Raw genomic sequence first — 14,338 nt, forward strand, 5'->3', positions numbered from 1 at the left:
TGACTTCTCTTTAGGGAGTCAGAACAGAATATAATAATACTCTTCTGGAAAGTTTTATTTCGCTTACTCGACTAACGAGCAGTTTAGAGTAGTACGTACTAGTATGTTGCATCCTCATCACCTTTCTTATTTCACAAACTTCAAATTCCATAATTGCAATTGAGACAAGGGTATGTAGTTCAAAATGTTGAGCTATTAAAGGTAGAATGGATTACAGTGTTCCCCATTGCAGTGGAGGTGCGTCTGATCGGCTCTGTCTCGCTCCCAGGTCTAAGAAAAAAAAAAAACCTCTTCCAACTCACAAGCCCAGAAGGAGAAGGAATGTCAAAAGCCTCACGGCGGTTTCAGATAATCCCAACCGGTCAGGCTGTCCCCTCCGGCAGGATCTTGTAGAACGCCCCCGACTGCCAAGTTCGGCCTTGGAAAGGCCGCCTAAAAAGTGAGGGTGCGTCTGATCGGCTCTGTCTCGCTCTCCAGCCTAACCTCTTCCAAGCCCAAGCCCAGAGAGAAGGATGTCGCAAAGCTGCACGGAGGTTTCAGAGAATCCCCACCGGTCGGGCCGTCCCCTCTGCATGTTTCTGTCGTAGCGTCCCAGACTGCCAAGATAGCCGTTGGAGAGGCATCTAAAACAGTGTTTTTCATCATCCGATTCGTCATCGAAAGGAAAAAGGGTGGTAGTTCTGACAAACCGATCGAGACCTTCTAAAAGAAAATCTCCAGCTTGGGATTCTAGCCCGGAGTTTTCCGGAGGAACCTATCCACCTGAGAAGAAGAAAAGGAAAGTTTATTCATCAAATTCCTCCTTCCCCTAGATCGGATACGAGACAGAAGACTCACTATGAAGATCCTAAGAGAAATACAACAACAGATATCTTCGTAATTGGGATTTTGAAGAAGATCACTCCCAGGAAGGAAGGATCACTTCCTTCCGTTTAAGAAATCTCCATACATAAAGTCCTTTGACAGCTCGGACGAGGCACCCTGCCATCGCAAAACGCTGACAAAGGCGAGAGGATTCTAAGAAAGACCGAAACTCCTCTAGGCGAAAAGCGCCTGAACCGAGGCGCAAAGGCGCCTGAAACGAGGCGCCAAGCCCTGAAACGAGCGCAGAAGCGCCTGAAGCGCCTGAAACGAGGCAACAAAGCTCCTGAGCGCCTGAAACGGCCTGAAACTAGGCTCAAGCGCCTGAAGCGCCTGAAACGAGGCGCAAAGCACCTGAAGCCACCCTGAAATTATTGCGCAAAGCGCCTGAAGGCGCTGAAACGATGCTCAAAGCGCCTGAAGCGCCAGAGCCTTAGTGCTCCAGGCGCTATGAACGCCAATGATCTTCATCGAAATGGAGTTAGAGGCGGACCGAGGCTCCTCTTGGGAATTTTTGCACTGATCAGTTTTCACCTGACAGGGTCCTCTAGATGTCGCACAGGCGGCCTGTCGCCCTTGTCAGATAGTCTTAAATGCAAGTAAGGCAAGAGCAAGATCGGCCTTCTCCTGGCGGGGACTGCAAGATTCACCAGGTGGCCGTAGTCCTTGTCAGGTTAGAGTCGGTACGTCCTGAAAAGCCCTTCACCTTACGAAAGGGGACGCTCTCCTCCGGTTGCTCATTCTCTCCCACTTGATTGGCGAGGAAATGGAAGTTAATCGGAATTGGAAGCATAGGGGCAGGTACTCTCAGTTTTATAAGACCTTGTCGACCTTTTTTATTGAGAGAATTAGTTCATTACTAGCAAGAGATTTAAAATCATCATCCTCTAAAATAATGCATCAACCATTTACAGAAAGAGGGTAATCGTTTGGAAATTTAACAAGATTCGTAAGAGCTCTCTTCATTGATTAGATGGCTCTTCCAGATAATAGAGGCTAGAATACGGCCTTATCTCCAAGAGAATAAAAGCTTGAGAGAATCTCTTCGATCCTCGTTTGTCATTTGCGTCTCTTTCGAATATACTAACTCGGTTTATTGACAAAAGAATGAAGAGAGAAGATTTCCATTCTCTCTTGCATCGAGAGCAAGAATGTAGTAGACAGATTTGGTGTATACGACTACGTACTGATTGACAAGTATATAACGCATCCCATAGTTGTCCTTTGTGGTTCGCTACGGAATTATCTATATCCTTACAGGAATTTCCTATAAGGACTTCGCTTAAAAGGTTTGTTACGACAATACTTACTCAGCGTCGTATTTAAAACAAAGGTTGTTTGGCGTCATATGCATTTATTTGAGAGCTTCCTTAGGCTACGAGATAATGTTATTATATTCTTCATTGAATGGAGTAACTGGCAACTCAGGAAGAAATGCAGCCATGCAGCGAACAGACGGCTGTCATTGGAACCAATACAGTACCATCCAGTTTTTCTCGGTCATGAGCGTTGGTTCCATCTCTCTCTCCTACGGGATCGAATGGTTTTAACCGTATCTTCCCCCTACAATCATGGACTTATAGCTCGATTTGAGGGATTTTATTGGCACACATGATAACATGGTCTTCGTTTTGCTAAGGAGTTTTCAATAAAAAGATCCCTGTACCTTGCGGTAATGTTTACCGCAATGTAACGAGATTTAGGAATGAGACAACAAATGAAGTTATGTAGGGCAGTAGAGCTATACCATTATTGAATGCTCTCGATGCTTATGCGGAAGCAAAATACTGGACTTTCTAACTTTTCGATCTAGCGATTATTATCGAAGGGTTTCAGTAAACCCTCTCTGACAGCAGGCTCGTAACGGTACGGTTCGTTCCTGATGTCTTCCCCGTCTAACTGAGGGTTGTTTCGATCCCAAGGAGGGACCGAAATTATTTTTTCAAATGCAATTTGAACTAATTCCACAGCTCTCTCATATCTCAAGGAGCACTTGAGAATCTCTTTGTTTGCCCATGTTCGCGTTCAAGAGAGACCTGTTTGGCACACGACACGGAACGTAACGATCCTTAAGAGGCTTGCTGCACGATGTTGCATGTCCGTGAGAACCTTCTCGATCGAAACGATATAACTAATGACTTATGTCTAAATCTTGTTGGAAAGATAGTTTGGGAAAACTGCGGAATTTTCTCTCATAGGATCTCTTCGCAGGTGGAAGACAAACAGGCTTCCCTCCTAGAACTGCTTCCTTATTCTCGAACCAAGAGAGGTACAATATACGCCATTTTTTAGTTTAAATGGGGAATAAACTTTAGTCTTTTTTTTCCCCTAGAGTATAAAATTCTAACAGATATTAAGATACAATGGGCGTCAAAGGAAGAGAGGTGATACCTATGCCTCATTTTGGCCTTAAGAGAAGGTTGGATTCACAGAAGTCACGTTCCTCTCGACAACAGGCATGTTTTTGGAGGCTTTTCCAAGAGATTCTGGAGATTCTATCAGCATCTATTATAATTGGACCTTAACAACGCTCTATCTACACTCTAAGTCTGTCCGTGTGCAGACTGACCAGAATGGACATGAAATGAGAGGATTTTCAAGGTAATGACAATAAGTCCATGGCCAAAGACAGAATTGCTGCAGATCGTTCTAGATGGAAATGAGGAAAACTGTCCTCTTCCGATACCTCCTCGTGACCACATAGCGGTTTTTTCTTCCCTTTCAGAGGAAGAACACCTTTGTATATATCTGCTATCAAAGTGAAAACGCAGTAAAAGTCTATACTCGTCCCTATACAAGGGAATTAGAGATAGCAGAGGATTAAGATCTTTGGGATCTTAAACGATACCTCAATACGACATTATAGTAGGATATCATGTACTTCAAATGGGATCTTTTGTGACCCTTCATATTCAACGTGTTCCTACAAGATGGACTCGCATCTTTCAACTGAGACTCGCACTGGGTTCTTCCAGGCAAGGTAATGTCCTGGCAAAAGAACTACTAAAACCCCTATTCCTGACTCCACGCTTTCAGATAGAAGTTTTCGTTGCACCAGGCAAGGGTACTTACGTTTTCACCTACAATAAAGAAGGAGATGGGTTTAAAAACGTTTGCCTACAAAAAAGTCCTTTGGGATGCGAATGAGGGCTCGAAATGCTTCCCAGAATGTATTTCGGAGGGTACATAAAAGATCTAGAATCAGGAGCCTCCCAATTTCAGCTCGGATCTCCTTCGACCTTCAAGCTCCTTCCCTTTCCTTCGGACAAGGATAGGGAAGATTCTGCCAACGAGGAACTTCATCAACAAGTAAGAAGCAGATCTCGTTGGCAAACGGAGGATTCAAGAGGATCCGCCCCGGAGGAAGACTCTTATCTCTCTCGTACTATTAGATTTCCCTATCGCCTAATGGATGTAGTTTACTACATCACCTCCCCTTGCCCGAGAGGCCAAAAGCTCAAAGTGAAGAATTTCTTCACCCTTTCTCCAATCTCCTGATAACTATTGTTGAGGTTCAGGACTTTCGGACAATGTAGCACCAACCAGGGCCAAATGCCAGAACAGGCGTAAAACCCAGGAGGCAGACAGTTTCAAGGACACTGTCATGTCTGATAAGAGAAGAGGGGGCCGCCAACCTAGCGCAGACGCGCTAGAGGCGAACAAATCGGACAGATAAGAGTGTCCGATGTGGACATCGCCAGACATCCTCGAGACTCTACTAAGCTGAAGCTCCGCCAGACATCCTCGAGACTCTACTAAGCTCGAAGCTCCAGCAAGTGGAGAGGATCAGTCAGGTTGCCAGGCGCCAAATAGTGCCAGTCTGGAGCCAGGCGCGAAGCTACTTCCAGGCGCGAGGCGCCAGCCAGGAGTCTGGCGAAAAGCACCTTCCAGGAGCTAGGCGCCAACCAAGCGTCAGGCGCCAGGCAGGCGCGAGGCGCCAGCAGGCGCGAGGCGCCAGGCAGGCGCGAGGCGCCAGCCAGGCGCGAGGCGCCAGGCAAGCGCGAGACGCCAGGCAGGCGCAAGGCCAGACGCCAGCCAGGCTCTAGGCTTCATCCAGAAGAGATCCATTTCAAAGAAAGCCCTGGTCTTCCTTGAAACAAGTGTGATCGCTAAAGCACTTCATGAGTAACTTGATGATTCCTTCAAACAGCTGAGAATTAAAAGCGCATGAAGTGCGAGCTTTTATGAATTCTTGTTCTTTCCATAACAATATGTCATGAGGACATATTAGCTGTCACTTATGGGAGATGCAACTCTGTGTTGACTTCCCATTACACGAAGGAGGTCAAGTTGACCTACGAGAGATCCTTCTCTCTTGGTTATACGTGTCTACGGATACGTTGCTGGGATAGGGAGCCGACACTGATCCTTAACTAGTGAGTTAAATTTATTTAACGTGGTGTTTTTTTTTTTTCTTTGGGTTGTTTGAAAGGAGTTTGGGGATAACTCTTTTTTGAAAGGAGTTTGGGGATAACTCTTTTTTAAAGCACTAACCCTCGTGTTAGGATCAGGTGATCGGGACCGGTGTTGTGCTCCTTAATTATGCCACTAGGCATAGGTGTATTGTCATGTAAGTGGATAAGACCCCATTGACAAAAGACCATTAGATTCTGTCGAGTAAGTGGATAAGACCCCATGGACAGATCTACAAGAACTCTTAGCCATAGGTCACATCCTCGCTGAGGCTCTTGAGACGAAGCAGACTCCTAGCAATAGCTAGGAAGTCAACCCTTCGTCTAAACACATAGGAACCAAGGTTTTATTTATCTATTACCTACAACGTATGTTGTTTACCTGTCTAATCAGTAATTAGCTGTCTCTTACCCTCTGCCAAAGGTGCCAATCAGCTAAGTATATATCTGACAGGGAAGTTGAATGTATGAAAATGATATTGTTATTGTACAGTAAAGTTTCATACATACTTACCTGGCAGATATATATGATTAAATGGCCCATCCAGCCTCCCCTCAGGAGACAGGTGGAAGAAAAACTCTGGTTCTAGAACGGTAATGGTTCCTATTCCTGCCACCCAGTGGCAGGCCGGTAGATCACCTGACCTACCTGCAGCGTGTGCCGCGAAATTTGAATTTCTGTCGGGGACGACGGAGTCTATAGCTAAGTATATATCTGCCAGGTAAGTATGTATGAAACTTTATTGTACAATAACAATATCATTTTTATGTAGAAGTGGTTTTTGATGGTTATCACTAGGACTCTGACTCCTTGAGTTTATTAAACTTGTGTAGACACCCTCTGTATTTGATGTCATTGCTTAGTTTTTGATTACCACATTTTAGCCAATCTTTTGAAAGACTATCTTATCTAAGCTTAGTGTATTCAGAAACAGATGCTATTGCACAGCTGAAGTCGTTACAAGAAAAGAGTAACTGCAGGTGATAGATAATTCCCTCAGCTAAGCTAGGAGCTTGCATACTTCTTTTTTAGATAGTTACCGCAACCAGCAGAATTTCATTGTTGATAGTGATCTATTTATGGATGTGAATGCTCCTCATTTTCAGGGAATAATATTATTTGAATGTCCAAGGACTCAGAATATCCTAAACATTATTAGTAATATAGAATAGAGAAATTTAATAAGATGGATCAATTGCCTCTATAAAATATAATATCCTTTTTCAGAGAATTATTGATTTACGAAGTGACACTGTGACCCGTCCAAGTAAAGCTATGAAAGATGTTATGTATGATGCCTTAGTAGGTGATGATGTTTTTCAGGAAGACCCTACTGTCACTGGTAAGAATGTGTTTATGTAATGACATACAAAATACAAACCCTAGCTGATAATAATACTATTAACGGAAATAATGGTGACAATATTAATATTTGAATCATGTTGATGTCTCCATTATTGTGAGGTTTTACATGAGAAATGAAGATCATTCATGTCATTTTCATTACCATAAATACCATTTTTATTCAGTCTGCTGGAAAGTGATATAAGCTTCCAAATCGATTCTCTCATGAGAAATTTTAAGTTTAATCCCCCGCTGTATCAAGTTTTGGGTGTTTTCTACTAATCTATTTAATGGAAATATGATTTAGTGTAAATATTCGTATAAATTATTTGTTTCATAACAAACTTATTACATATAGTAACCATTTTGTTTGTCCCAAAACGTTCCCAGACAGAAATCTGTGAAGGAAGAGAAATAGGAATAGCATTAGTACTTTGTAAGTGTGTAGTGCACATATGCCGTAAGATGTATTAAGTTCCTGCCGTCAGGTTGGTTAGTTCTGTTTGTTGCCATCGGCACATCCTTACAACTTATTAATATGAACCCATTTCTCTTTAGCAGCCTAATCCTGGAAACTAATACTATCATAATACATATGTTTTCAAAATATCTTCAATATAACAAATGTAAAATGCTAAAGAACAAAATGTAGCTGGTCCCGCTTTCCCTGAAGGGGCAATATCCCCTTTGGAGATGGACTAGCATTACACAAAACACAGCTGATGACAAAGCAGAGGAAAAGGCATGAGGCATAACTACTTTAATTTGTATTTGTCCCATGGGAAGGTCAACACGGAAATTATGGAAGGCCGTCTAAAAACTTTGACATCCATGGGACTTCTGGGCTGGATAAAACCACAGGCTTAGGTCAAAAAACCTGCTTGGAGGGAAGAGAGCTAAGTGAAAGTCAACTCTCCAAGGTGGTTAAAGAAAGACTGATGCATCACGAGGTTCCAAGCCTGGTTGATGACCAGCATCCACCTCGTATACGCATGAGTTGCCAGATGCCACAGATTCCTTGCTTTACAATCATTGATCGTTTTATAACTGGTTTCCAGCTGGTGCTAGAAGATTATCCTATTGTTAAGACTGAAGGTTTGTTAGCTATGAAAAATGCAAATTGACTAAAGATTGGCCATTTTAAATTTTGAAAAAAATAAGTAACCTATTTATAAATGTAAATATTTAAAATAAAATGAAAAAAATTTTAAATGAGATGGTAGATTTTAAACATAAGTCCTGAAAACCTTTAAAATGTTAGTCATATCTTTTTCATATTCTGGATCAGTACAGAATGTACTATCATTTTGGCATGAGAATGCTGTGATTATATGACTTTTAATTTACTCACCACTGCTCCCTAATTTATTAAGATTGTGTAAGGATATTTTTGTCTGCATATATTAAGTATGTATGTGACAGAGAATTTTATCATTTTTTACATTTGTGCTCTGTAGAAGTTTAACATTTTCTTTATTTCACAGCTCTTGAAAGGAAAGTTGCAGCTCTGTTGGAAAAGGAAGCAGCTTTGTATGTTCCATCAGGAACTATGGCCAATCTTATCTGTGGTAAGTAAAATAGCTTTAATAAGATAAAGTTGTTCCGATACGTAATACAAACCCTGCGGTCCTTTAACAATAGGAAGGTAACTAGCGGCAGCTGGGACGGTCGTAAGCTTCGAACAAGGGGAGAACGGTAGTTAACTGCTTGTCCGATCGTGCGCGCGCCCGCGCGCGCCCGAGAGGTGAAGAATCACTTTTGCTTTCGGCCGCGGGTGTGAAGGAACGTGTTTCGTCATCGCTCTCTGCCCGCTTCATCGTCGTATGCTTTGTTTATATTGTGTTTTCTACTAATGGTTTGGTTTGACTTGAAAACAAAAAATTGAAACTGTAAGTACACTGTTTTCATTTTCATTACTTAATTATGATCAACATGGAGCTATCGCCGTAGAGACGGCGATTTCCGCTCTTTTCATGAATTGAACCCTTGAATTATGTCTCGGTGCCGAGGGCGGGCGCACTCGCGCCGAGTCATGTATTTTGGGCGAAAGTGTGTAATTGAAAGATGTAAGTACTCTTTTTCATTATATTTTTGCCCTGTGCGTTCGTTTGCCGAGAGCTTGATTGCGCTCGGCAAGAGCCTCTTATTTTGTATGAATAGAATGCAATGAAAGTGGATTTCCGCAATGCAGTTTTCTTTTCATTTTCATTTATTAATTGCATCAAATTTTTAATTTTTTTGGATCGAATTTCCGCTCTTACCCACGGGAATTAAATCCTTAACGATTTATTTGCTGTGAAATAAGTGAAAATAGCAAGTGCAGTATTGTTCATTTACATATATATTTATGATAGCATCATATTATTATGGATCAAGTTTTCCGCTCTTACCGGGAATTGATTTTTTCCCTCTTTAAGTTCTATGAAGTGAATCGCAAGTGCAGTATTCTGTTTCATTTTCATATTACTTTTCACTGCTGTGCGGGGGTTAGGGGAAGCGAAGGTCTGCCAGGAAGTCGTCGGAAAGCTCTCCCGCGACTCCCTTGGTATCCGGATTCTTCGTCTTCTTTCCTGCCCCCCCGCTCAGCTTTCCTCGTATTTTGTTTTTGGGGTCTTCCTTCCGTTCGGGGTGGGGGCATGTCTCCGCCCCCCCGTGCGTGAGGGAACCCCTCTTACTAATCTGTCTGTGGCTATTTCCGCAGGAGGTGCTCTACAGCCGTGGGAGACGAGCCTTGGGGGGACGGAGGTATGGACACCACTGCGGCTGCAGGGCGTGCCTAGCATCCACGATCTGCTGCAGAGTCTAGCGAGGTCTGGGGCGGTGACCTTGGAGTGGTCTCCACTACAACCTTCACGGCGCTTATGCTGCTTCCCCCCCCCCCCGCTGGTCTACACTCCCCATGCTGTGTCGGTTGACGCCGTCTGCCGCTTTCTAGGGCCGGTCGCCGCCGTACCGAGGAGGGGTATGCCGCCGCCGCCTGTGTTTTCTTCGTGTTGCCTGCCCCAGACTTCCGCTGTTCCAGCAGCTCGACCCCTGGACCGGCCGCCAGTACCACGCTGGCTGCCGATGATTCTACGAGCGATGCTGGGCCTGCCGTACCTGTCGCTTGATGTGGTTCCCGCTACTGGCTTGGCTGTCCCCTTCTTGTGTTTACCGCTGCCGCTGTTCCTGCCGCTCATGAGCTGGTTGCTGTTCCTGTCGCTCCTGGTTCCTGCGCCTGTCCATGCTGGTCCTGCCCATGGTGTGTCTTCCCAGTCCCAGGTCCTTCCGGACAGGTGCAAGTCGGGCCGTGTTGCTTCGGCAATAGGCCCGACTCCGGCCTGGATGGAGGACCTGACGACTGTCCTGCGTGAGCTGACGAAGAAGAGGAAGGTGTCATCTTCGTCTGTTGCTGCCTCTTCCCCTTCGACTTCTAAGGCCCATAAGCCGAAGAAGAAGAAGGCTGCCTCCCCCCCCTAAGAAGTCTCCTTCGGGAACTTCTAAGGGCCCGTCCCACCTCGGTGGGACGGGGGGTCCTTCTGCTGGTCCTCCTGCTCCTTCGGGAGCGGGGCCCGTCTCCCCTTCCGTAAGGAAGAGATAGATGGGGACCAGAGGAGTATCGGTTAGCTCTGGTACTTCCTCGCCTGGTGCTAGCGGCGATGCCGCTACGCCAGGTTCCGGCTCGGTCTCTCGTTCGCGGGAGATCCCGAGTACGCTCTCCCTCGGGAGACCGTGCAGCCAAAGTTTCGGCGCCAGAGTTCGCTCGCGCCAAGACCACGGCACGGAGCAGAAGGCTGGCGAGAAACCGCTCAGGTGACTCTCGCCAGGCCAGCGCCGCTCTCGCAGCGACCAGCTGGTAACGGGTTTTGTTATTCCCCCGCCTAAGAAGACTCCTTCGGGAACTTCGAAGGGCTCGTCACATTCCGGTGTGACGGGGGGGGTTTCTTCTCTGGTCCTCCTGTTCCTTCGGGAACGGGGCCCGTCTCCCCTCTGAGAGAAGAAGAAGACGGGGACCAAGGGTGTGCTGGCTACCGCTGGTACACCCTCGCCTGGTCTTGGCAGCTCTGCTGCTAAGCCAGGTACCGGCTCGGTTTCTCGTCCGCGAGAAGTTCCGAGTGTACGATCTCCTTCGGGTGACCGTGCAGCCAAAGTTAAGACGCCTGAGTTCGCTCAGCGTCATGACCGAGGCACGGAGCAGAAGACTGTCGAGCCGCTCAGGTGACTCCTCGCCAGGCCAGCGGCCGCTCCGCAGCGACCAGCCGGCTACCTCGGCGTGGAAGTGACGGTCTTCTGACCGGCCACGGGTTGAGGCTGGGAAGAGGTCCCCAGGTCCCCTCGACCGACGGTACCAGCCTCGGCTGGTACCAGCGGTTTGACGTGCCGCGAGGACGCTCACCGGTCTCACGGCGAAAGCGAGCTCTGCAGGTCACCTGACCGCCGCTCCCACAGGGACCGGCGGATACGGTGACCCAGCAGCAGCTCGTCTGACCGCACGGGACCGGGGTCGACGTGCTCAGTCGAGCCGCTCGCCACAGGGGGAGCGGCACGGCCAGGCCTGCAGATCGATGCCCCACCGCGGGTTGGTGAGCGGCTGCAGCCCCCCACGTACGCTGGTCCTGCCAGCGAGCGGGGGGGTGGGGGGGAGCGTCAGGTCTGTCTCTCCACTACCTTCAACTTCCTCGGGCTACACCGGGAAGAGCGAGGGTGTAGCTAGAGTGATCGTGAGGAGGGTGCGCCGCTCACAATCCCGTCACGACGCCGCACGTGCCACGTATGGTCTTAGGACCAACCAGGACGTACGCGCAAGTGATTGGAGGCGACCGTCAGGGGGGAGAGGGGGTAGCGTCAGTTCTGTCTCTCCGATACCTTCAACTTCCTCGGCATACGCCAGGAAGAGCTAGGTATATAGGAGTGATCGTGAGAGATGCGCCGCTCACGATCCCGTCACGACGCCGCACGTGCCAGGTTGTCTTAGGCCCACCAACCGGACGTACGCGCAAGTGATTGGAGGCAAACCGTCAGGGATCTGTTGCTGGTCCTTCTTCTGAAGGAGGAGGGTCCTGGGAGCTGCTCTTGTTGGAGGGACTGGACGGTCCTACTCCTCAAAGACGCTGTAACTTCCGAGATTCAGAGTAACTTTACCCAGGTTATTGCACTGATTCGTCAGCACAACGACCGGGGGGAAGGATCGACCGCTCCCACCACGCAGAGCCCATGTCTCTGCTCGAGTCGTTTTGGGGCCCGAGAGGGAACCCAAACCGACGGTGGGTATGCCGCGATCGGAGCTTACCGATTCTGTCTTGAACCAGAGTCTCTCGTCTCCGGACAAGAAGGCTCTCTCAGTTCTGGCCGGTCGATCAAGCTACTTCCACCTCCTCTACTGCGACAGCGGCGTTTCTACGTGTCTTCGGACACCGTATTTTAAATACTCCTTCGGTCCTCCTGAGAGGTTTCGACCTCGACGAGGACTGGAATGAGTCGGAGGACGGTATCGGCTCTCTCCTGTCAGGTGTCGATCAGCCCCACCCAGACGACGTTCACAGTGGCGGCAGACCCTTACCTACAGTGAGAGTTCGTAACCCTCCTCGCGGGAAAAACGTTTTCTCCTGACGATACGTTTTCCCAGACTCTGAGAGGCCATCGCCGCAAGGCGATGGCTGCTCCTACTCTTCTCCAACTGCTAGTTCCACTGGAAGGCGAGCGAGTATCCAATTCCTCCCCCCCCATTCCCTCTCTCCTTACGGCTACGAGGGAAAGGGGAAGGATCCTACAGAGATTTCTCTGTAGATCCCACTGTGGGGACTCGCTACCAGGGGGGGACCTTCGGGTCCTGGGGACTGCGCTGACCACCTGACGTAAGCCCCGGTCGTTGAGGAGGATCCTGCCCCATTCTCGATTTCTACGGGAATCGAGAGGACCACCAGCCGATATCGTTTGACGAATTCGGTGGGGTTTCGCAGACTGCTTAGAATTCTACGGAATTTCTAGCGCATTCAGAGTGTTTTAGAGTTTCTTACGATCTCCAAACACTTAGGCGAGACCACGGTCCAAAGTGAGCGAGACGAGAATCCACCGATATGTTACACGATAATCGGGAACCTCGCCTATGCTCGAATTCCTGGAATTTCTAGCATTAGGAAGAAGACTGCTGCTGAAAAGAAGACTGTCTCACAGTAGGCGACCAACCTGGAATAGAGAAAGAACGGACGGGAATATCCAGTTTGGCTGGAACTATCGTCTTAGTATTCTGTTCACCATTGAAGCTTTCCTTCGAGGAAGACTTCTCCTTCACTCTCTTTAATAGAGAACGAAGTGGTCGATCTCCAATCCTTATTTTGTTTTCTTGAAGGAAAGAATTTAGGATGGAGATCGTTGTTCAGAATCCTTACAAATATACTACGTATATTACCTCGCGACATGATTCTGCTAAGCAGTTGAATGGTCCGAGGGTAGGCGCATATCCTGGTTTATTCTACGGATTGCGACTTTAGACGAAAAAGTATTCTAATTGAAACTGCAACCCTGGGTTGCCTGCAACCTCCCAGGAGTTTGCCAGTTTACAATTTTATATTACTTATGGTGTTGTTCACAACAACACCATTTTAGCTTTTATATTTACCGAAATTCGTTTCGCTTAAATATAATTGCTCGAGCATATCTTTTTATGCTCGTGGTTCTAGCCGAACGCATTCCTTCGTGGAAAGGAGGATTTACTTGGCAACTCAGGATGACGAGTCAGCGACAGCTACTGCGTATTGAATTGCCCGAGGCATTTCAGTATCAGCTGCCGCTTTGAGATAGACGGTTGTTTATGTCTTTCTCACCTGCTTTGATTGAATAACAACCGTATCTCTGCCCAAACAATCACGGACTTAAGTCTCTGATTAACGGGGATTCTCGCATACATGAATGACCATCTACTGCTGAGAAACGCTAGTATTCATCGTCTTCGGTATTGCGAGAATTTTAAACAGAGATATCTATTCGACTCTCATCTTTCTGTTACCTGCACGGTAACAGAATTCTGTAATAGTCTCTTGCTGCATCGTATCCCGATAATGCGAATGATTTTTGCGGAATCTGAGTTTTGTCCTCAAAATATCTTGTATTCGGAGGTGTACAATTGTTTCATTGTTCACCCCCGGATTAGCAGATGTATTGAAAGACATCGCCTACTCCCACACCTGCCAGCTCTACTTCCAAACGTTCAGCCCATGAGAAGCAGTTCTTCAAGCGGGCTCTCCCCTGTGTTTCATTACTGAAGAACGCCCCGCTTTCATTGCACAACACGGACAGCAATGAAATGCGGTTAGCGTTTTCAGTCATTTGTAAGCACAGGTTTAGAATCTTGAGATTCCTTCTCTCGATTCAGCTGGAAGACGTAGGTTGCATTCATTGCCTACCTTCGTCTTCAACGTCACATAGTGTTGTTTCTCCCTTAAGCTGAGATTTCAACGTCTATGAGATTTTTCTTGCCATCAGGGACCTCGGTCTTTTGAAGGCAATTGACTTTCGCCTTTTGAGCTTATGCATTAAGAGAATCATCGCCGCGCCGTCCGGCATCGGTGACTAACAAATATTTTATTTGTTTGGTCTCTCAGCATAACTCTTTAAAGGGCGAAGGTCACGTGACTTACCCGGATGCTTGGACAACTTGCCTCTACTGATTCCGAACCAGTCCAGTCGGCAGCTGTCAGCGAGTCGAGTCAGTTACGAACTATGCTGTGGACTTAGTTCGGTT

General features: G+C 47.1%; 1 protein-coding gene across 1 annotated transcript in view; it reads left to right on the forward strand.

Moving 5' to 3' along the window:
- LOC135222756 (uncharacterized) overlaps window positions 1–14,338 on the forward strand; it is an 83,253-nt gene that overhangs the window by 25,951 nt on the left and 42,964 nt on the right. The window contains exons 4-5 of the mRNA XM_064261012.1: window positions 6,502–6,616; window positions 8,103–8,186. Coding sequence (XP_064117082.1) covers window positions 6,502–6,616; window positions 8,103–8,186 — 199 coding nt within the window. The remainder of the gene's footprint in view (window positions 1–6,501; window positions 6,617–8,102; window positions 8,187–14,338) is intronic.

Source organism: Macrobrachium nipponense, chromosome 20, assembly GCF_015104395.2.
Source record: "Macrobrachium nipponense isolate FS-2020 chromosome 20, ASM1510439v2, whole genome shotgun sequence".
Lineage (NCBI taxonomy): Eukaryota > Metazoa > Arthropoda > Malacostraca > Decapoda > Palaemonidae > Macrobrachium > Macrobrachium nipponense.